This window comes from Rhincodon typus, chromosome 9 (genome assembly GCF_021869965.1).
Source record: "Rhincodon typus isolate 14 chromosome 9, sRhiTyp1.1, whole genome shotgun sequence".
Lineage (NCBI taxonomy): Eukaryota > Metazoa > Chordata > Chondrichthyes > Orectolobiformes > Rhincodontidae > Rhincodon > Rhincodon typus.
In genome coordinates, this window is record NC_063340.1 from 37,482,407 (window position 1) to 37,507,011 (window position 24,605).

General features: G+C 40.1%; 1 protein-coding gene across 3 annotated transcripts in view; it reads left to right on the forward strand.

Moving 5' to 3' along the window:
- The window catches only part of usp34 (ubiquitin specific peptidase 34), a 267,373-nt gene that overhangs the window by 87,393 nt on the left and 155,375 nt on the right, over positions 1 to 24,605 (forward strand). For all 3 annotated transcript variants that reach the window (XM_048600750.1, XM_048600752.1, XM_048600751.1), the window contains exons 30-36: positions 6,541 to 6,624; positions 13,660 to 13,746; positions 21,325 to 21,525; positions 21,640 to 21,722; positions 22,469 to 22,509; positions 23,627 to 23,751; positions 23,877 to 24,029. In XM_048600750.1, coding sequence (XP_048456707.1) covers positions 6,541 to 6,624; positions 13,660 to 13,746; positions 21,325 to 21,525; positions 21,640 to 21,722; positions 22,469 to 22,509; positions 23,627 to 23,751; positions 23,877 to 24,029 — 774 coding nt within the window. The remainder of the gene's footprint in view (positions 1 to 6,540; positions 6,625 to 13,659; positions 13,747 to 21,324; positions 21,526 to 21,639; positions 21,723 to 22,468; positions 22,510 to 23,626; positions 23,752 to 23,876; positions 24,030 to 24,605) is intronic.

Sequence of the window (24,605 nt, forward strand, 5' to 3'; positions counted from 1 at the left end):
TTTATCTATCTTTGCCTTAAAAACACTGAGGTAGCCTCAACTGCTATATTGGGCAGGGAATTCCACAGATTCACAACCCTTTGGGTGAAGAAGTTCTTCTTTAACTCTGTCCTAAATCTGCTTCCCCTTTATTTTGAGGTATGCACTCTGGTTCTAGTTTGACCTTCCAGTGGAAACAACCTCCCTGTTTCTGTCCTAATATATTCCCTTCATAATTTTAAATGCGTCTATAAGATCCCCCCCATCATTTTTCTAAATTCCAATAAGTACCGTTCCAGTCTACTTACTCTCGCTTCTTAAGTCAACCTTCTCAATTCTGGAATCAACCTAGTGAACCTCCTCTGCACCACCTGCAGTACCAATACATCCTTACTTGAGAAAAGAGACCAAAACTGTTCACAGTACTCCAGGTGTGGCCTCACCAGCAGCCTATACAGCTGCAGCATAACCTTGCTATTTTTAAACTTCATCCCCCAAACAATGAAAGACAATATTCCATTTGCTGCCTCAACTACCTGCTGCACTTGCAAACCAACGTTTTGTGATTCATGCACAAGGACACCCAGGTACTTCTGCATAGCAGCATGCTGCAAATTTTAACCATTTAAATAATATTCCATTTTGCTGTTATTCCAACCAAAATAGATGACCTCACATTTACCAATATTGTACTCCTTCTGCCAGCCCCTTGCTCACTCACTTAACCTGTCTATATCCTTCTGCACTCTTTGCTGTACCACTCATTTTAGTGTCATCTGCAAACATTGATGCACTACACTTGGTCTCCAACTCTTAAATCATCTGTGTAAATTTATAATCAATTGCGGCCCCAACATTTGATCCCTGAGGCACACCACTAGCCGCTGATTGTCAACCAGAAAAACACCCATTTATTCCCACTCTTTGCTTTCTGTTAGTTAACTAATTCTCCATCCATGCTATACATTGTCCATAACGCTGTGCACCTAAATCTTATGCAGCAGCCTTTTGTGCGGCACCTTGTTGAATGCCTTTTGGAAATCCAGATACACCACATCCACTGGTTCCCCAATGTCCAGCATGCTCATAATTTCCTCAAAAAATTTCAGTAAATTAGTTAAATATGACCTGCCTTTCGTGAACCAATGCTGGTTGATGGGACAATTTCTATCCAAAGGTCTTGCTATTTCTTCCTTGATTGTAGATTCAGGAAGTTAAGCTAAGGGGCCTACAGTTACCTGCCTTTTGTCTACCTCCTTTCTTAAACAGTGTCGTCACATTTGCTGTTCTGCAGTCTGCCAGAACCGCACCAGCATCTGTTATTCCTCCACATCCATCATATCTTTTTGTACCCTGGGATGCATTCCATCAGGACCGGGAGAGTTGTCTACCTTTATCCTGGTTAGCTTGGCCAAGACTACCTCTTTTGTGATAATGATCATTTCTAGGTCCTCACCTGCCATAGCCTCCTTGTCATCAATTATTAGCATGCTATTTGTGTCTTCCACTGTGAAGACCAACACAAAATACCTGTTCAACGCCCTGGCCATTTCCATATCTCCCAGTTTAAATCCCCGTTCTCATCTTCTAAGGGACCAATGTTTACCTCAGCCATTCTTTCTCGTTTTATATATTTGTAGAAACTTTTGCTATCTGTTTTTATATTCTGAGCTAGTTTACTCTCATCATCCATCTTGTCTTTATATCTTTTCTCCTGACTTTCTGTTGACCTTTAAAGATTTTCCAATCCCATTGTTTCCCATTAATCTTTGCCACTTTGTACTTTCAATTTGATACTCTCCTTTTTTTCCTTAGTTATCCATGGCTGATTTTCCTTTTTCCTGCAATCCTTCCTTCTCACTGGTACATACTTTTGATGAGCACTGTGAAAAATCACTTTGAAAGTTCTCCACTGTTCCTCAATTATCCCACCATATAGTCTGTGCTCTCAGTCTTACTTAGCTAACTCCTCCCTCATCCCATTGTAATCTCCTTTGTTTAAGCACAAGATGCTGGTATTGAATTTTACCCTCTTCCCTCTCTATCTGTTTTTTAAATTCAACCACACTGTGATCGCTCCTTCTGAGAGGATCCCTAACTATGATATCAATTATTCCTGACTAATTTACACAGGACCTGATCTAGGATAGCTTGCTCCCATGTAAATTCCATTGCATACTGTTCAAGGAAACTATTGCGGATACATTTTATGAACTCATCCTCAAGGCTGCCTTGACCAACTTGGTTTGACCAATCAATATGTATATTAAAATCCCCTGTAATAATTGTCATACCATTTCAACATGCATCAGTTATTTCTTTGTTTATTGCCTGCCACACCATGATGTTGTTATTTGGTGCCTATATATTATGCCTATCAGTGACTTATTCCCCATAGTATTTCTAATTTCCACCCACACTGCTGCATCCTTTTTCTGCAGAACCTATATCATCTGTCACTACCGCCCTCATGTTATCCTTAAATATCAGAGCTACACCGCCTCCCTTTCCTTCCTGTTTGTCCTTCCAAATACTCTGATACCCCCTGCATATTTAACTGCCAGCTGTGACCATCCTGCAACCATGTCTCTGTAATGGCCAATAAATCATACCCATTTGCAATGATTTGTGCCATCAACTCATTTATCTTGTTTCGAATGCTGTGAGCATTCAGGTAAAGTGCTCTTATGCCAGTTTTTATACGTTCTTTTTGAATCCTAACACCTCCACCAGGAAAAACCTTTGTTTTCAAACATTCTCACCTTTTCTATCATGACTTTGTTTTCACTCATCTTAGTGCTACACTACTCAGCTGCTTCCTGCTTTTTATTTACTGTCTTGATTCTCTTTTACCTTAAGCCCTCACCCACTGTAGCTAACTCCGATCTCCCCTTAGGTTCACCTCCCCCTGCCAAACTAGTTTCAAGTCTACCCAACAGTACTAGCAAAGTCACCTGCAAGAATATTGGTCCTGTCACTATTTGGGTGAAGACCGTCACTCTTGAACAGGTGCCACCTTCCCCAGAAACTGTTCGTTATTCAGAAATCTAAAGCGCTCCCTTTTTATACCACTCCCTAATCTGCCAATCCCTAGCCTTAGTAGCATGTGGCACAGGTAATAATCCAGAGATTGCTACCTTTTGAAGTCCTGGCTTTCAAGCTGGCTCCTAACTTCCTAAATTCAGCCTACAGGACTTCATTCATCTTTTTATATATGTTGTTAGTACCAACGTGTACCACAGCCACTGGCTCATTCTCTGTCCCCCCAGATGCCCTGCAGCCGCTAGATGAACTGCAGGACTCTTGCACTAGGGAGGCACCACACCATCCTGTTGTCACTGGAGCAGCTGCAGAGGTGCCTGTCTGTTTCCCTAACAATTTAGTCTTGTATCACTACAGTCCTAATTGCCTTTTTCTCCTCGCTGTGTCCAGCTGAGCGACCCTCAGTGCTGCAGGTTTCGTTTTGGCTGCAACTTCCTGAGGCATTATCACTGTCACCAGAACTCGGCACAGAGTACCGATTCGTCTATTGGAAAGGTCTTGGGGACTCCTGCACTACCTTCCAACGCCTTTATGCTTGTGTGCAATGGTCACCCATCCCCTATCCTCCTGCACTCTTTTACTCGGTGGTGTGACCACTGCCTTGTATGCGCTATCCAGATGCTCCTCAACGCCTCCAGATCTCGCTTGAGCTCCATAACCCAGCTGTCAACGGCACCTCCTGCACGTGTTGCTCATTGATACAATCAGCATCCATTTGAAAAATACTAAATTTGATTATCACTAATGAACACTAACAGTTAACTGGTAGGTTATTTGATTAGAGTAAAAAAAAATTAGTTCCACCCCTCAAACAGCTTGCTGGCTTTGTTATGACATCTGTCTGTCTCTGGAATCTCGCCCTCCCTTTCACCAGAAGCTGTTTAGCCCATTACTGGTTCCTGAATCTTTGCCCTCCGACTGCCCCTGGCTCTGAGGGAAGTCCCTGTATGAATAGACTCAAAATCTTCACCGTGCTAGATTTCTAACCCTTGCTAATCTCTGCCCTCCGACTTCCCCAGGCTCTAAGGTAAGTCTTGTTGCACCTTTTTTAAATGAACAAACTTCTTCTCTGCCTTAAATGGCCAATCACTTATCTTGATAATATTCTCCTTGTGTTCTAGAGTCTCCAGCCAGGGGAACGACTTTCTCTCTGTCTCGAGTCCTCTGAGAATTCAATACTTTTCAATAAGATTACTTGCATTCTTCTAAACATCCTAGAATTCTAGTCCCTAAGGCAGCCCTCACATCCCAAGAATTAATTTAATTAATTGAAGCTTTTGTTTCATTCTGTCTAAAGCAAATATATCCCTGCTTGAGTAGAGTCTAATACTGTTTGTGATGCAGTCTCATCGTAGCCCTGTATAATCGAAACAAGGCTTCCTTATTATACAGCAAACCCCTTGCAGCGAAGGCTGACTAATATCATTTGTTTTTCTGATTACTTGCTCTGCTTACGTGTCCACCTCGTGCTTCAGGTAAAAAGACACCCAAATCCCTTTGGGTTTCAGCATTTATTCACTCACCTTTTGCTAATGTCCATTAGGGAAAGAAACTGCCATGTTTACCTGTCTGGCCTACATGGGCGTCTGGACCCACAGCAATGTGTTTGACTCTTAACTGCCCTCTAGGCAATTAGGGATGGGCAATAAATGCTGCCTGTCCAGCGACACCCTTCATCCTGTGAATGAATAAAGAAAAAAAGAAACCTTTTTTAAAGCCATTGGTTTTCTATTCTGTCTACCAAAGTGGATAATTTCACGGTCTAACATCAACTTGCCTAGTTGTTTGATCGTGCAATATTCTTTTTCCCAGTGCGACTTAGATCCCCTCCCTATCTTCCACTATTTCACTAACTGTTAGTGTTGGTTTCTGCTGTCACTCCAAACTGGAAGATTATGTCAACTTTGCTTGCGGTTTGCATCCATCCTGCAATTTCTGGTGTGGTCCATCTGCAATGCTTCCCTTTTCCTTCTTTTGACTTCTTTATCTGGAGATAGGCTGTCAACCAATATCTTTTATAAGTTCACTGATTCCCAAAGATACTTTAATTGCACTGATTCCTGTGGACGTTATTTTCCTTTTTTTCAGTTTCCCTGTCTATTGTGTCACATCTGTTCTACCAATATCACCTTCCACAACAAGTGATTTTCCTGTTTCTTGCCCCTTCCTCAACCAAGCAATCCCCTATTTACCACAATCCTTCCTCAATCCCTTCTTCCACCCCTAGAACAACGGTAGGATTCATCTCACCCTTACTGTCCGTCCATAGCAGTTATGCTACCTCTAATTCTTTACTTTTGTGTCCCTGTTAATTTGAATGCATTTGAATCTAGATTATTTTGCACAACATATTTAAAAGGGACATTTGAGAGTGATTGGCATGATGCCTTCTTTGTTGGTTGTGACTGCATGCAGCTCAATTAAATGTTCCCCCATCTTTCACGTTCAGTGCAACAACCTTTGCTGTTTCTGACAGCTAAAAGACAATGCCATTAGCAAATCCAAACCCCACCCCTGCTTCAATGTTCTGGAAAGTGCTACTTCCTCCATGATACCCGAATTCATCTATAACCTCTCCCAATATCTGTGCAGTAAACATGTGTCCTTTCACCTGCTCCTTTTCCTCAGTCTCGATCTCCAAGCATACCATGTGAAAAAGCAATTTACTTTTAATATACTCTCCATTCTCCACTGTGTTTGAGTCTAGCATTCTATCCTTGACCTCCTTGATGCTGTAAATTTCTATGACTTCAATGATTTTGCCTTCTGGATTCCACATCAGGTATCCTGACCGCTGCTTTGTTTCTTTTATTTGTTAGAAACCATATGTCGGTAATATTCTGATTATTTAATCACTTCTGCTTTCTACCTTATCTTTCCTTTTGTCCTTTTCTTCCTCTACCACTGCTGTCCTTTTCTCTTTCTGCTAGCTTAAAATTTTCTGTCATTTTTGAATGACAGGGGATCACCTCCCTGAAAGCTTAACTCTAATTCCATTACAGTCTGAACTGTGACTTAAATATTTTTTGCTTATTTACAAGTCATTATTCTATCCAATCCTGTTCTTTTATTGTTAAGTACTAGTGCAATTCACTGTCCATACCCACCATTTAAAAAATATATAATCAAAATACAGAAAATTAAGCAATTTCCAATCAAATTAAATGACATTTTTAATTGTTCTGGTTAGTTTTTATAATATGCTTGATATAAATGACAAAATGCACTGACAACAGGTTATCTACAGAACAAACAGAAACTGAAATTGCTGGGAAAACTCAGCAACTCAAATGGATTGGAAAAGTTCATTCTGCTTTCTCTCCACAGATGTTGCCAGACTTGCCAGCAGCTTCTGTTTTTGTTTTTCATTTCCAGCATCAGTTCTTTAGTTTGATATCTACAGAACAAAGTTTCAATCTTGGCTATATATTGTAGTGAAAGAAGTTAATAGTGTATTTAAGTTGTGGTCATGTGATTATTGAATTATTGCAATTGATTGTAAATCTGATTTTATTTCAGGGTAGCTACAGTGATCTATATCCTGATTCTGATGACTCAAGTGAAGATCAGATAGAAAACAGTAAAAATTCTTGGAGTTGCAAGGTTTGTTTCACATTTTTGTCAAAGCAGATGGAATATAATTTATCAGCACAATGATTTGGGAGGTGGGGCAGGACATCAGCCAACTGTACTTCTGACTGAACCTAGAGCTTAGTTTCCTAACAAAAGCAGGATTATTTCTCTACAAAAATGCAGAGAAAAAAGACAGCGCATTTCAGACTGAAATTCTTCAGCAAACGTTTTTAATTCATATATAGGATGCTGACCTGAAATTTCTGTTTCTTCTTCAGAAGCCAATGATTTTCTGCACATTTCCAGTATGTTCTATAGTTCCTAATACATCAGAGTGGAATTATATTAAAATGCTATTTCCCTATCTGTTTATTTGACGTTACAAAGTTATTCCTTCAGTGCATGAAATTAGTGCCCCATCTCCATCAAATACGAAATTATTATTTTTGTGCGTGATGCCCTGAAAAAATCTGATGTATCTGACATTTGTTTGTATTCTTAATAACTTGGATGTTTTATTGTCAAGACTTCACTTCCATAAGAATAACTGATCTTTAATATTTTACAAGGTCTTGTGCACAGTATCTATTTTCAATAATAGAATCCCTTCAGCTCTGAAGCAGGTCATTCAGCCCATCGAGTCCTCACTGATCTTCCAAATAGCATCCACCCCTCCCCCAACCATGTCCCCGGAGCCCTGCATTTCACGTGACTAGTTCACCTAACCTACACATCCCCGGACACTATGGGCAATTTAGCATGTCCAATCCACCTAGCCTGTACATCTTTGGACTGGGGGAGGAAACTGGACCACTTGGAGGAAACCCACCCAGGCACAGGGAGTTTGCACAAACTCCACGCAGACAGTTGCATGAAGGTGGAATTGAACCAGAGTTCCTGGAGCTGTGAGGCAACAGTGCTAACTTCTTTCTCCATTACTATCTGTTTAACTTTTTCATAAATCCTCTATTCTTCAATATGGCTCATTCTTGCCATTTGAAGTATAATTATTATAATACCTTTTTAATTAAGTTGCAGTACTCCAGGTGCATGGGCATTACATTGTTTTTGCTGTCTTTTTGTCCGTTTAATCTTTTTACCACCATTCCCTGTACACCTTCTATTTGGCGTTAATGATTTACTGCTTTGTATTTTTGTAGCATCTGCCAATTTGCTTCAGTCCTGTAATCACTGAAGTAAAGGTAAAGTCACCAAGCCCCAGAGGTCATAGGGCTGCTAATCTCTCATTACAGAGAGACATTGGAGATGGAGAGTTTAGTCTAAGGGTCATTATACCTCGAGCAAAGGGCAAAGTTGAGAAAGCAAGACCTTCATGGTGACCTTGGCTGCTCATAAGAAGTTTTTGCTGTCTCCATAGCACAGTTGCAATTCTATGCTTGTCAGTTGTTTGATGTTACCATCCTAGTTGGGGAGGAACAGAAAGTACACAGGGTCTGAGGATGTGAGAACTTAAATTAAGATGCTACAAGTGGCAACAGAATATCAAACCCGTCTTGACTCTCTGTGGCAGATTTAGTAATCTGGTATCTGAACCAAGCAGGTCTGTGCTGCTGAAGTACTGCTGTTAACAGACAAACCATTCACTATTAGAACTGCTATTATTTGAGGCTGAGGTGCATCCTCCTTAATTCCAGACAACTTTTCAAACTAGTATAATGTTTTAAGTTGATCAAGGCCATACAAGCAGTGGGAAAGTGATCTTTTTGATTAGAGTTAAGAAACAACAGAAATACCGTTGCAGTACCCAGTATGTCTGCAAGGAGTCCCTAACTTATGAATGTTGATTTAAGAATGCTCATACTTACAAACACAATCTCATACAAGGGTGTAATTTCAAAGGTCCGACATATGAACGTTTCCTGTACTTGTGAACGGCTCCTTTATATTGACGGACTGTACATTGTGCTCTAACTAGCATGCAAATCGACTTAACGAACAGTCTGCAGAACCGAACCCATTCGCAACCCGAGGACAGCCTGTAATGGTCATTCTCTAATGAGAAAGATTTGGAGGAACAAATTTTCAGGGAAATTAGAGGTGCAACAGTTGCAGAGTAGTGGCAGTGGGTTCTTTAATTTTCTTAATGGAAACCAGATAGTAATAGTGTAAAGAGCAGCGTTTCTGAAGTGTATTCGGAAGAACTTTCTAGATTAGCATGTTTTTGACCCAAATAAACTGGATTGCTGGTTCTAATCAGTGAGTGGTATGAAGAAGGACGTGTGTCATAGAGTCATACAGCACAGAAACTTTGGTCCAACAGTCCATGTTGAATATAATCCCAAACTAAACTAGTCCCACCTGCCTGCTCCTGGCCCATTTCCTTCCAAATCTTTTCTATTCATGTACTTATTGAAGTGTCTTTGAAACATTGCAACTGTGCCCATATTCACCACTTTCTCAGGAAGTTCATGCCACATATCAACCACCCTCTGTGGAGAACATTTAGGGGATGGTGATCATTGCATTATGAAGTTTAGGCTAGCTATGGAAAAGATTAAGGAGCAATCTAAGACAAAAATTAATTGAAGGAGAGTCAGCTGCAGTGTGGGTGACAGCAGATCTGATTCAATTGGAATCAAAGATTAGCATTCGGCATGTAAAGAAACAATGGGTCAACTAGAAGAGCAGACAGTTTGGGTACACATCAAGTACATTCCCATGTGGAGCAAAGGCAGGACAACCAAAGCCAGAGATCCCTGGATGACAAAAGAAATGGAGATATTCATTAAGCATATGATAAAGTACCACCGAATAGATATTCAAACAGAGTCAATGACAATGTGGACACATGACATTTGAAACTAAATTGTGAAGAGATGCAGTATAATTGTTCTTACTAACCTCTCTGAGGAAAGGCAAGAAAAATAGAGGGTACAATTCTAAATCAGGTCCAGGAATCTGTAATGTCTGTGGGCTCTTGCATAAATTGTTGAAGGTAGCAGTGCAAGTCAAAAAAGTGATTAAAAAGGCATAAGGGATTCTAGGCTTTATAAAGAGATTCATAAAGAACAAAAAGTTACAATGAAGTTATTGTAGCCTCAACTAGAATATTGTATACAGTTAGAGAAGGAATTTGAAGGCTTTAGAGAGGACGTATGAACAATGTGCAAGAATGTCCTGGCACCAACTCTGGCAAGAGGAACAAAGTTAATACTATATTTTGAATCTGACGACCTACATCTTTTCTCTGCAATCATTTATACTCCCATTCACCCTTTGTTCTGTGATACCTGTGACGTCTACCACCCGCCACTTCTAATCTTCCCCTGACCTTCCCTTTTGTTCTACTTGCTCCTTCTCGATTTTTTTCTACAGTATAAAACACATGGCTTTCCACCTCCTTGCTCCGGTTCTGAAGAAGTCATACTGGACTGGAAGCGTTAACTTGTTTCTCTGTCTACAGAGGCTTCCACTCCCACTGAGGTTTTCTGACACTTCCTGTTTTTATTTCAGATATCCAGCATCTACTGTACTTTAGAATGTTGTATGAGAGTGTTTTGATAGAATGGAGAAGCTGGGGCTATATTCCTTGGCGAGAAGAAGGTTGAGAACAGATCCATAAACTGAGGTTTTGACAGAGTAGATAGAAAATCTCTCTTGTCCCCTTTCTCATTCATCCTTTCAAAACATAGCACATTTGGCAAGAGGAAGGTGCGGCTAAAATACTAGCACCCCTTTGTCCACCTTGATCAGTGCATCTTCAAGGAATTCTCTTAATACATTTGACAAATGCGATTCTCTTAGGAAAGGCCATACTGACTTTACTAAAACCATTTTGATTATTGAGTTTCTAAATGACCTGCTGCTATTTCCTTAATAATGGATTCCAAATGTCAGCCTCTCTGGCGTATAGCTTCCTCCCTAACGCTCCCTGCATTCTTGAGTAGGGCTTTACAATTTTGGTTTTCAATCTGCTGGAACTGTTCCAGGCTCTAGGGAATATTGGAAAATGACTAACATTTAAGAAATCATACTTTTTTCAAGGACTCCTTTTTGAAATCTTCTCAACGGTTACATTTTGGTTTTCAGGGGCTCCTTTTTCATTCATACTTATTGGACAATGCAGTCGTGTAGTAACGTTGCTGAATTTAATTTTTGTAAGGTGTTCCTTAGATAATTAAAACAGCATGATTACTAGAGATTGTATACATCTATATTAAATCTTTTAACTTGCAATTTTTGTCCCTTTTCCCAAACACACCACCCTGCTTCACTCATCAATAGGCACATATATCAATTCAAGCAGGTTGGGTGATGATTTCTTTGTTTTGTTCTGACCTGCTTCTACGAACCGGGACAGACAGCTAGCCCAAATCCAACTTTCTACCTCTGTATTCACAATACAGTTAAAATTAAAATGAAAACCTTCAAAGACCCAGATATTTGAATAACCAACCCTATACTGTGAATGTTCAATTTGTGACACTGGTTTATAGCTTAAGTGACAGATTTAGCATTTGATTAACGATTTTAGTGCAGCAAAATTATGCAACAAAGTAATCTAATTGTCTGTGATTTACCCAATAATTTTTTTTTCATCTCCATTCACTCACAAGACAGACAGACAAACACAGTTGAAGATAAATAAAAGACAATAACAGTCTGGCCAGATTACTTAAATGGTTTCAATGTTATGTTGCTCCACAGACATGGATAATTGTTTCTTGGTTGATTTTTCCAAAGACATTAGTCAGGCCACCCTTTCAGTTCATTCAGAGGCAGTCAGTTGAACTTAGTTTCTATTCTCTGAAACTTTCAGTAGCTGATAATGGGCACTTGAGCAGGGAGCTTTCAAATCTTCATGCTGTTAGATAACAGCCAAATTCCTCCCCACAGAAAACAGTCCAAAACCCAGTTCAGACCTCTGGTTTCTCCCTGTCAGACTGAATGTCTCCCCACAAGGTCCTGGTTATTATTCATCACCTGCCATCTGCTTGAGCATAAGGATTCTCTCAGACTTGCTGGAACTCATTCCCAGATACTGATCTTGTTTATGGCCAAACATCTATCTTTTTAAACTGGGATTAGTTTTAGTTTGGGAAACTTAGTCGGCATGGATGAGTTGGACTGAAAGGTCTGTTTCTGTGCTGTATGACTCAATAATGTTTTTCATTTGTATCGAGAACCAATCTGTAATTAGGCGTGGCGTCTCAAACAAACCACAGCTTGTTTATTCTCTGTTCCTTTTTTTTAAAACACAAGCTGTGCCCGCAGTCCTAAGGTCATTTTCATCTTTCAATTCTCGGTTCACAGCACCAAACCAAAATTGATAAGAATCAGCGAGTGTTCTAACACTGGCTAAAGTCTCCTTTTATTCCGTGTCAGAATTGCTTTTTAAACTATAGAACCCCTCCCTTGTGCCCTTGCTGCTTCTCCAACTGTAGATTCTATTTCTTGAGGAGCAGCAAGAGTGGGAAAGTGGGAATCTGTAATTGGAGGAACTGGAGATGGGACCCCTCAGAATCTGGCTTTCTCACATACAGAAGTGACTTTTTTCTGATTGATTAAATCTGTGATTGGATTTTCCAAGTGAGTTTTGTGGGAAGTTCACCCAAATGTATTTGAGTTCTGCGCCACTTCCTTTAATACATACCATTTCCTGCACACCATGAAGGACTTAACAGCCTTTTGTGCCCTTAATTTTCATTCTACTTCAATTCCATTCATTGAGATTGTTTTAAGTTTTTATGCTCCCTCCCTTTAACTCCCAGAATTTCTGCCTTTAAAGACAGATACAAAATATTAGTTCAAAGTCTGCACCATTTTGATGTTTCTTATTATTTTTTAGCCACATCCTCTAAGGCACAATATTTACTTTAGCTAGTCTTTTATATTTACATGTGGAAACTCTTGCTGTCTTTTAATATTGCTTGCCAGTTTACTGTCCTGTATTTTCTTCCTGTTTATTATTATCTTTTGCTGGTTTCCAAAATTTTCCCCACCTTCTGGCTTATCACTAATCTTTGCAGTATTTTACACCTTTTCTTTCAACCGAATCACATTAACCTCCTTAGTTAGTCATGGATGGTTCATCCATCTCATTGAGTATGTCCCTGAGACTTGTGCAGTATTTCTTTAAATATCTGCTATTGCTTATTTACTGTCTTAACTTTTAACCTGTTTTCGCAATCTGCTGTAGCCAACTGTCTTACACCTTTGCAATTGCCTTTCTTCGAACTGAATGTGAATTTCATCATATTATGATCACTCTTTTCCAGCTAATCATTTGCTGTAAGATTATTAATCAATCTCGTGTCAATATACATTTCCAAATCTATAAAACATGTTTCTTGGTTGATTCCACAAGGTATTGTTCTAGCAAATTGTTATGAATACACTGTGATCTAAGAAACATGCTTGTTGTGTTTGAAGAGTATGTTTATATTCTTTGAAACATTTTGTGGCAATCTTCAGTTCTTTCACTGCTGTCATTGTTTTCTTCTAGAACCAATAATTGGAATAAAGCTAGCATTGTAACCCTCTCTACTCAGAAATAAAAAATATTGATCAATAAATTAGACTGCGTACTAAAATGTCCTTATGTTAAAGAAAAAGGTATTATTAGATACCAGTGTTAATGGATATAAAAACCTGAAACAGAGTCAATGCCTGATGGTGCAGCTAGGAAGTACAGAGTACAAGAAGCCTATGTTTCAAGGCTTTTGAATTTATTTAAATGTTTTTAAATTTGAGTTGAATGTCAACATTGAATAGAAGGATTTGTTGATCGTGTGGAAGACAAATCCCAGCGCATAGGTCCCATGGCATGTTCATGCTACAGATTCTTGTATGGTTTCAATTTGCTTTCAGTTTGAATGGTAAAGGAGCTAATTGCTACATATTACGCTACAAAGAACCGTTCAGAAATGCTACCACCAACTCTGATTTGAGGTTTGTCAGAGAATGGGAGTGGTGCGCTGCACGAGTATTGATTGGAAGCTGGAACTTTTAGCTGAAGAGTTCATGGCCAAAATTTTTCCAGTACAAGTTTCCACCCCCATCTTCATCAACTAAAGTTAATTTGAAATATTCTCCGTGTTTTAGTTTGTTGCTGCTGGGGGACTTCAGCAATTGTTGGAAATTTTTCTGTCAGGGATTCTGGAGCCCAAAGAGCAAGAATCATGGACTGTGGTAAGTGTTGATTTTAATAACACCATGTTTTAGTTATTGTGTATACTTTTCATAGATTTCTATTAATAATGGCTATTTTGTCCAGTAAATCTGGAACAGAATTAAAAGATGATATGAAAATATTTTGTTACTAAAAATGTTTGCATGTAGTAATAACATTTTTAAAAATTTCTTCATGGGATGAGAGCACCAGTAGCAATGCTAGCATTCATTTTCCAACCCTAACTGCATCCAAAAGGGTGGTGGTGAACCAATTGCTTGAATCATATCAGTCAGTATATTCACTGTGCTGTTGGCTAGCAAGTTCTACGATTTTGACTAGTAATGGTGAAGGATGAATTTTTTTTTTGTCAGAAGTGTGGCTTGAAGAGCAATTTGCAGCTGGTAGTATTCCTACATGCCTGCCATTCTACTACTTGTAGTTCTTAATGTCTTGTTCTTGTCATTACCTGTTTATTGGTTTTAATAAAGGAATCAAATTCTGAACTATTTCACTTTAATTATTGGAAGTGACAAGTACATGGTTTATTTAATAGAACATTTTTGAATTATAAAAACTGAAAGAACTGTGGATGCTATAAATCAGGAACAAAAACAAAGTTGCTGGAAAAGCTCAGCAGGTCTGGCAGCATCTGTGAAGGGAAAAACAGAGTTAATGTTTCGGATCCGAGTTCAGTTCTGAGGAAGGGTCACCGGACCCAAAACGTTAACTCTGTTTTTTCCTTCACAGATGCTGCCAGACCCTGCTGAGCTTTTCCAGCAACTTTGTTTTTATTTTTGAAATATATTCTGTTAATCATAGTCGCTGATAAGAATTCAAATATAAAAGCATCGTCCTGATGCCAAGGGAAAGGAAACTACTGGTTAAAGATTTAATAAATTTGTTACGCTAACATTTTAAAATAACTAAAATTGCCATAATTCAACTAAAAAGGTAAACTTCACTTTAAATATTCAATACAGTGTTACGTCCCACTCACTTTTGGGAGTCATCCAATCGCTTTTTTTGAGATGGATTCACCAGCAGCCATTTTACTTTTTATGTTGGTTATTTACCATCAATAGGGTACATGTTCTAAAACTCTCTTTTACTTGAGTCATGACAGTCCTCATGGCACAGAATCCGCATTGACTTATTTCTTCAAGCTCTTTAAACATTCTTGGGGGGAATAAAGTAAAGGGATACTATACAGGATAAGGGAAGTCAGGTGCTGCAGGGACTTGCGCGTGGGGGCATACTTTGGTATTCACCAACTTGTACCCCCCCCCCGCCAATCTCTGCTGGATCTGACCCACCACAGACTCCTGCCACAACTGCTGTCAGAGACAACTTTTGGAATTGGACCTGACTTTAGAACTGGATTCCCTAAATCCCAAAAAAAATCATCTGTTGAAGCTGAACATCTCTCAGAAACGTCCTGGCCAATGTTGCTGAAGCTCCTCTGTGTCTGTCTGGCTATGTACGTACACTGTGTTGGCTTTGGACTGCGCATGCATAGTTATACAATGCAAAACTGTGGACTGCAGAACTGTTCTGTTCAGAGTTCTGAGGAAGGATCACCGGACCCGAAACGTTAATTCTGATTTTTCCTTCACAGATGCTGCCAGACCTGCTGAGCTTTTCCAGCAACTTTGTTTTTGTTCCTGATTTACGGCATCCGCAGTTCTTTCGGTTTTTATCCAGGACAGTCTTAGTTGTCTGGGCATCATGTGGCAATACATAACGGCAGTAATCTATTTTAATTCATCCAGAATCCTTTCCGCTTCCTTTCTTGCACTCTTTGCTGTTTCCAAATGTATAACATGCTGTAATAGTCTTTGTGCCATACTCGGAAACCTGCTTCAAACCTGGATCTGTTTAAAGACTGTCAAACAGAAAACTGTAATAGTCATAGAACTGTACAGCACAGAAACAGACCCTTTGGCCCAACTTGTCCATGCCAACTAGATAGCCTAAATAAATCTAGTCCTATTTGCCAGCATTTGGCCTATATCCCTCTAAACTCTTCCTATCCATTTACCCATCCAGATGCCTTTTAAATACCTCAGCCTCCTCCACTTTCTGTGCCAGCTCATTACAGACATGCACTACCCTCTGCGTGGAAGAAGTTGCCCCTTAGGTCTGTTTTAAATCTTTCCCCTCTCACCTTAAACCAATGGCCCCTAGTTTTGGATTCCCCTACCCTGGAGCAAAGACCTTGGCTATTCACCCTATCCATGCCCATCATGAATGTTCAGAAAAAGAGGACTTGTTTTCTCTCTGTATGAATTCCTCATCTTTTGAACTGACGAGCATCAATAAAGCCAGCCTGAAACCCAACCACATTGCAATAATCTTTCTTCTTGCCCTTTTGCTACATAGCTGTTGGAATATTTAATCAACCTATTCAGATATGTTATGATACATGTATGAGGCAGATGGGACTTGAACCCGGACCTTCTGACCCAGAGGTAGGGACTCTATCACTGCACCACAAGTGACTGCTTAGCTTTCTTTTAATTAAACCACCACCGACTCACATGTTTGACAAGTTAAAAATGAACTAATTAAAAGTCATGCCCTCCCGTGACAGGGGCTGCTTACCTGATTTTGATGTCTTTCCAATCAACCTGTTCAAAGCTGTTATTTACAACACACTTCTGGAGCAGTTGGGACTGGAACCTGTGCCTTTTGGCACAGAAGTAGAGATACTACCACTGAATCCCACTATGAATGTTTTGAGAGTTACTGTTGACCAGAAACTGAACTAAACTGACCATATAAGTAAAGGTAATGTCACTATAGTCCAATGGATCATAGGGCTGCTCTCTTATGAGAGCGAGAGAGATGACTAGTGATAATTTAACCTGAGGATCACCACTTATCATGTGAGGAGAGCAGTTGAAAAGGAGAGTTCTTCATGGTAACCTTAGCTGGTGTGGGAATTGAACCCACTCTGTTGGCATCACACTGCATTACAAACCAGCCATCCTGTCAACTGAGCATTCATCACAACCTAATGGTGTTGTAATTAGGAAGCCAGTGGACCCTGTTTGAGAATATTACCACGTTGGTTCCAAATGGCATCGCTCAAGAAGAAAATATGGCTTCCTAAAACATGCCAGTCATCACAATTGTCTTAATTCATTACTGAAAGTTGCTTTTGGTTTCCATGCTTGAAAAAGTCTGAGGTGCTGGGTTTTAATGCTTAAGATATTCCTTTGTAAGTAGAGCTGAGTTACTGAAATCTTTTTTCCAGCAAGTGAGTATTGTTACAAGTGTAGAAAGTACAAGTTTACTTTCTGTAGTAATGTAATCTTCTGACCCACATTAGATAATGTTAATTTACTTGCGTTTCTCAGTGAATTAAGAACATAAGAACATAGGAGCAGGAGTAGGCCATCTGGCCCCTCGACCCTCCCCCGCCATTTAATAAGATCATGGCTGATCTTTTTGAGACTCAGCTCCACTTACCCATCCACTCACCAGAACCCTTAATTCCTTTACTGTTCAAAAATTTATCTAGCCTTGCCTTAAAAACATTCAGTGAGGTAGCTTCAACCGCTTCACTGGGCAGGGAATTCCATAGATTCACAACCCTTTGGGTGAAGAAGTTCTACCTGACCTCAGTCCTCCATCTGTTTCCCTTTATTTTGAGGCGATGCCCTCTAGTCCTAGTTTCACCTGCTAGCGGAAACAACCTCCCTGCCTCCACCTTATCCATTCCCTTCATAATCTTATATGTTTCTATAAGATCTCCCCTCATTCTTCTGAATTCCAATGAGTACAATCCCAGTCTACTCAGTCTCTCCTCATAATCCAACCCTCTCAACTCTGGAATCAACAGAGTGAATCTTCTCTGCACCCCCTCCAGTGCTAGTATATCTCTTCTCAAGTAAGGAGACCAAAACTGCACACAGTACTCCAGGTGTGGCTTCACCAGGACCCTATACAGCTGCAGCATAGCCACCCTGTTTTTAAACTCTATCCCTCGAGCAATGGCAGACAAAATTCCATTTGCCTTTTTAATTACCTGCTGCACCTGCAATCCCACCTTCAGCGATTCATGCACAAGGACACTCAAGTCCCTCTGCACAGCAGCGTGCTGCAATTTTTTACCATTTAAAATATAGTCCATTTTGCTGTTACTCCTACCAAAATGGATGACCTCACACTTAGCAACTTAGTACTCCATCTGCCAGACCTTTGCCCACTCACTTAGATATCTATATCCCTCTGCAGACTTTCAGTGTCTTCTGCACACTTTGCTCTACCACTCACCTTAGTGTCATCTGCAAATTTTGACACATCACACTTAGTCCCCAACCCCAAATCATCTGTGCAAATTGTTAACAATTTAGGTCCCAACACTGATCCCTGAGGCACACCACTAGCCACTGACCGCCAACCAGAAAAACATCCATTTACCCCTACTGTTTGCTTTCTACTGGTCAACCAATCCTGTATCCATGCCAATTAAGTGATGCCAGTGCAGTGGTTTACAGTGAGGAGGGAGTTGCCCTTGGAATCCTCAACATTGACTGCAGGTACCATGAAGTTTTGTGGCATCAGGCCAAATATTGGCAAAGAAATCTCCTGATTACCATGTACAGTTCCCTGTGACTGGTGAGTCAGTGCTGATCCGTGCTGAACGCCACTTGATGAAACCATTGAGGATGGCAAGGGTACAAAAACACCCCAGCTGGAGTGTTTAACTGCCAAGAGCCGTTCAGCCCCAAAAGTACTAATGAAGCACAATGGGTAGCAGTATCATATTCCTCCACAATGTGCAACTTCATGGCCCATCTCCCATTCTACCATTACCATCAAGCCAGGGAATCAACGCTGGTTCAATGAACAGTGCAAAAGGTCATGAGTAGCACCAGGCTTACCTAACAATGAGATATTAACCTGGTGAAACTACAATACGGAGCTACTTGCATACCAAACAGCAACTGATAGACAGAGCTAAGCCATCCCACGGTTAACAGATCAGATCCAAGTCCTGCCACATCCAGTCGTGAATGGTGGAGGACAATTAAACAATTTATTGAAGAAGGAGGCTCCACAAATATCCCATTCTCAATGTTGGGGAGATGAGTACTTCACTTCAAAAGATAGGTTGAAACATACACTCAGCACTTGTGGCTGAACACTGTTGTGAATGATCCACCTCTGCTTCCTTTTCAGGAGATCACAGATGTCAGTCGTCAGCCAATTTGATTCACTGTAGATGATATTTAGAGACAACTGAAGGCACTTGATACTGCAAAGGTTGTGAGCCTTGACAACATGCAGTCAGTAGAACTGAAGACGTGCTTATGCCTCTAGCCAAGCTGTTCTAGTACAGCTACAACAGTGGCATCTGCTCGACTATGTAAAATTTCCTAGACATGCCCTGTATATAAAAAGCAGGACAAATCCAACCCAGCCAGTTACCACCCAATCAGTATATCATCAGTAAAGTGAAGGCAGGTATCATCAACAGTCCTATCAAGCAACACTTGCTGCATTAACTTTGTTAGTGATGACGAGTTTAGATTCCACCAGTGTCTCTCAGTTTTCATCAAATCCCTACAGTGTGGAAACAGGCCCTTCAGCCCAACAAGTCCACACCAAACCTCAAAGCATCCCACCCAGACCCACTCTGCTATAACCCACCTAATCTACACATCCCTGAGCACTACGGGCAATTTAGCACGGCCAATCCACCTAACCCGCACATCTTTTGGACTGTGGGAGGAAACCGGAGCACCCAGAGGAAACCCACGCAGACCTGGGGAGAATGTGCAAACTCCACACAGACAGTCGCCCGAGGGTGGAATTGAATCCGAGTCCCTGGCGCTGTGAGGCAGCAGTGCTAACCACTGAGCCACTGTGCCGCCCTCAGCTCTTGCCGGAATATAGTTTTGATTCATATGTGAACAAAAGATCTGAATTCCAGAGGTGAGGCAAGAGTGACTGACCTTTGACATTGAGATCCTGCTTGACCAATTGTGGCATTGAAAAACTGTAGCAAAATTAGAGTCAATGGGAATTTTGGGTGGCAGATGACTTGGGACTGTTTCTGCTGGTTGGAGTCAGACCTGGTGTAAAGGAAGATGGTTGTTGTGGTTGGTGGTCCGTCATCTCAGTTCCGGGGTCTTTCTGCAGGAGTAGTATCCTAGGCCCAACATCTTCAGCTGCTTCATCAGTGACCTTCCCTCCATCACAAGGTCACAAGTGAGGATATTCACAGTTCATTATGTAATGTTCAGTACCATTTTTAACTCCTTGAGAGAATCTAAGCATCACCCCATACCAGTCAATGTCATTACTATCATAAATCCCTACTATCAGCACCTTAGGGGCTATCATTGACCAGAAACTAAACTGGATCAGCTATATGAATACAGTAGCTACACAAGTAGGTCAGAGGCTAAAATTCCTGCAGCAAGTAAATCACCATCTGCAAGGCTAAAGTCAGGAGTGTGATGGAATTCTCCCCACTTGCCTGGATGAGTGCAGCTCCAACAACATTCAAGAAGCTAGATGCCATCCAGGACAAAACAGCCCGTTTATAGCACCACATCCACGAATATCCACTCCTCTATTCACCAACGCTTAGTAGCAGCAACAGTGTACAAGATATAGTGTAGAAATTTACCAAGGCTCCTCAGACATACCCTTCCAAACCCATGAGCACTTGCAACGAGATCATCAAGGGCATGGGAACACCACCACGTGCAAGTTCCCTTGCAAGCCAGTCTCTATCCTGATCTGAAAATATATTGCTGTTTCTTCAGTGCCACTGGGTTAAAATCCTGAAAGTCCCTCCCTAATGCCACTGTGTGTCTACCTATAGTTTGTGGATTGCAGTGGTTCAAGAAGGCAGCTCACCACCACCTTCTCAAGGGCAGCTAAGGATGGGCAATAAGTGCTGGCCAGCCAGCAATGCTGAGATCTCATGAGTGAAGAAAAAGTTAAAGTCCTGCATTTACAGAAAGATAAATATTTTTATCTTGTTAATCTGGCTAGATTTAAATGCTGATACTACAGTTTAAGGGGCAGTGTTTAACACTTCTGTGATTAAATCATAAGTAATCCTTTGTTTTCAAAGGCTCTCAGCATTATTTTTAACAATAATAAAGTATGACTTTTGTTGCAGAACATTAAACACTAGTTGAATTATAAACTAGAACAAGGTTGTAGCAAAATAGAGACTGAAGTTGGTGATGGAAATGTAGCAATTCAGTCAAAAACTAAAACTGGTTGTCAAAATTGCATTCCAACTTTCTCCTAAATTGGATTTTGAAATATCACGTGTTGAATGGAGCATGTTGGGATACAAGCCAGAAACCTTTACAGCTGATTTAAGTTCAGGTTGTGGCTTGGTAGATGTATGTTCATTTAAATGAAGTATTTTGAGCACGGGTAACAGAAAATGTTGCTGTTTTTGTTTTTACTGGTAATAATTCAGTGCATCTCTTCTAAGTTGAAGTTTTATATATTGACCTGTTTGCTATATATTTAGAAGTCCAATACTAATGCTATTTTTTTTTCAAACAAACATGTTTAAAAATGGAGTTTGACTTGGTTGCTATCTTGCATATTCCCAGTGGCAGCTGGACTGCCTTGCTTGTCTGCTGAAGCTAATGTGCCAGTTTGCAGTTGATCCAGCTGACTTGGATCTGGCTTATCATGATATCTATGCCTGGTCTGGTATATCTGACAGCCATAGGAAAAGGACTTGGCCTGGTAAATCAAGAAAAGGAGCCGGAGATCATGGGAAAGGATTGCACATACCCCGTCTGACTGAGGCTAGTATATTTTTGTTTAATTATTTTGCTATTTTATCAAGCTTCACCTGTAAATGTAGTTGACTGTCTTGCACTCTGTATAAGATGAAATGTAACTTTACTTTTTATTTTTAGGTGTTTCTTGGTTTGGTGCATGGATCAAGTTTGATTTATCGATTAATGTCTGTTGCTTACACCTATAATAACTTGGCTCATAGGTAATTTTTAAAAATCATTTAAACAATACTTGTTTGTTTTGTGCACTGGTTCAACAAGGGGATACCTGAAAGTCTTTTAAAATATTGGGCCAAATCTTCCTGGAGAAATGAAAGCATGTTAGTGACACACACAGTTAATAATTTTCAAATTTGCCAGCAAGTTCAGGAGATAGAGCAGTATGTACTGAGTTGCAAAACCACAGAATTTGCTATTCAATTATCACATTTTCTGATCTGTTCAAGAATTTTCTGAACTTAAAAGCACTTGCCCCAGAAAGTTGAACTCGGAATAAAATGAAGTACCTTTTAACAATTCAAAAGCCAATTTCTCTATCCCAGAAAGATCTCAATTTATAGGAATGTAACAATAATTTAGGCTCTTGCGCTCTGTCGCTCTCTCAATTTGATCTTTCTAATATTTCAATTTGCCTCTAGTATCGACTTTTTCTTTCCCAATACTTAAAATTTCATTACTAAACCAGAACCTTTGCTAGACTTGTTATTTATTAAAGTTCTAGATGATCTGACACAATTGTGCTGTTAATTAGCTCATACTTCAAAAAGTTGTCCTATGAAAAAGATTTTGAAGCTTAAGGCTGGAGAGAAAGGCCCAAGCAACAGAAACACTGCAAGACTGTTCTGCTCCAGTGAATTTGGCCCTTTGTAATTGCAACAAATTATATTTCACAAATAATTGAGGAGCTTATTTATCAATTTTTGTTCTTTTCTTTAAAATTAAATTATAGAGTGCTTAAAGCTCAGTCTGATCACCGGTCCAGGCACGAGGGTATGTTATTTATACATCACTTCATAATAGTCCATTGTTACTAAATTTAAACATTTGTGAATTTATTACTTGCAAGTTATTGTAGCAATGTTTGATCATGTCGAAATAATTTGTTACAAGTTGTTTTATCTATTACAGACTTCCTTGTTTGAGAGTTATTTGGAATAGTGACTTTTTTTAGTAGTTTACTGAGATAAATGCACAGGCATCATAAGGAAAACATTTAATCTTCTGTTAGTTACATCACAAACAATTGAAATATAATTGATACCAAAACAGAAATTGCTGGAGTGACTTGGTAGGTCTTATAGCATCTATGGAGAGAAAACAGAGTTAACATTTCAAGTCCAGTGACCCTTAACTCTGTTTTCTCTCCACAGATGCTGCCAGACTTGCTAAGTTCCTCCAGAAACTTGATTTTGTTTGAGGTCCTCAACATCAGCAGTTCTTTGTCTTGTTTTAATGCAACATCAGTTGTATTTCACTAGCTACAAATGAGACATTTAACAGTCATCTGGGTTTGAGCAAAGTTCATAACTGGTTATATAGAGAAAAAGGCCACCAATGTGATTTAAAGGCAAAGTTGCCATAGTCTTACCAGACCATAGGATCCTTAGAGTGGAAGGAGGCCATTTGGTTCATCGAGTCCACACTGACCTTCCGAAGAGCATCCCACCCAGCCCCCAACCTCTTACCGCATACTGGTAATATCACATTTACCATGGCCAATGCACCTAACCTGCACAATCTTTCGGACTGTGGGAGGAAACTGGAGCACCCGGTGGAAACCCGTGCAGACATGGGCAAAATGTGTAAACTGTACACAGGCCGTCACTTAAAGCTGGAATCGAACCCAGATCCCTGGCACTCTGAGTCAACAGTGCTGATCACTGAGTCACCATGCCACCCTCATTAGCGAGACAGCTGATGGGGTCACCACACTTCAGGCCAGGGGAGAGGCTGTGAAGGAGAATCCTTCATCGTAACTTCAATCGGTGTGGGAATTGAACCCATGCTATTGGCATCATTCTGCATTGCAAATCAGCTGAATCCCAATAATAGTGGAGTGTGCTTGCTGCTCTGTCTTATTAACCTGTTTCTTATTTCACCATTTCAGTTACTCATTATGCCATGTGGCTATTAGTGAGTTGGGCTCACTGTTGTTCACTGGTCAAATCCAGCCTTGCAGACAGTGAACATCTACATGAATGGTTGAAAAAATTAACTCTTCTTGTTCCAGAGGTAAGGTTAACTTCGTACATCAATATATTGTAATACCTATTATTAATTGTAATAAATTTTTTGGTTGCTTTTATAAACTGATAGTATCTTTTATTTTGTCAATAATTGACTTCTCTGTATTCTAGACTTCAGTTCGACATGAAGCTTGTAATGGATTATACAAGTTATGCCTGTCGGGTTTGGATGGTGGAGAATCGATAAATCGGTCTTTCCTTTTACTAGCTGCATCAACATTACTTAAGTTTCTTCCTGATGCCCAAGCTTTGAAGCCAGTCAGAGTAAGAATTGTTTTAATCAGTTGCAGGATGCTGACCAATAACAAAACACTTGTATATTGTTTAATTCTTTTGGTGCCCAGTGCCTTCTCAGTGACACAGAGGGTGGATTTAACTCCCAAACATGGGTGTGTTTGGGTTGGTAGATAGGGATGATTTTTCAAAATCTCAAATATGAACCCAGCCACCTCAAACTTTACTTCCACTTTCAATTTTATGCAGGTCCGCTTTCTACGAGCATTGGTAAGTTTGACAGCTAAATGGAGTTGAGTATCCAGCAGCCAAGTGCCTTTCCAGCACTTCTTTGAAGTAGAGCAGGAGTATTTCCACCTGCTTCTCTAATTCACTAGCTCACCAAGCTTGCCTATAAATCACTTTCAGATTCTCCCAGTGACCCACTCTTGATCTAACCTTCGCTCCTTTGTACTCCCTCACAGTCCTTGGATTATTTCACTCCTTCAATCTTTATTGACTGTCCAACTGCTTTCCCTGACCTTGTTAATATCCTCCAACCTCTCTCCAGTCTCCCATTGGAAAGAATGAGAAAGAAACAATTGTACAGGAAGTGGTGTCAACTGC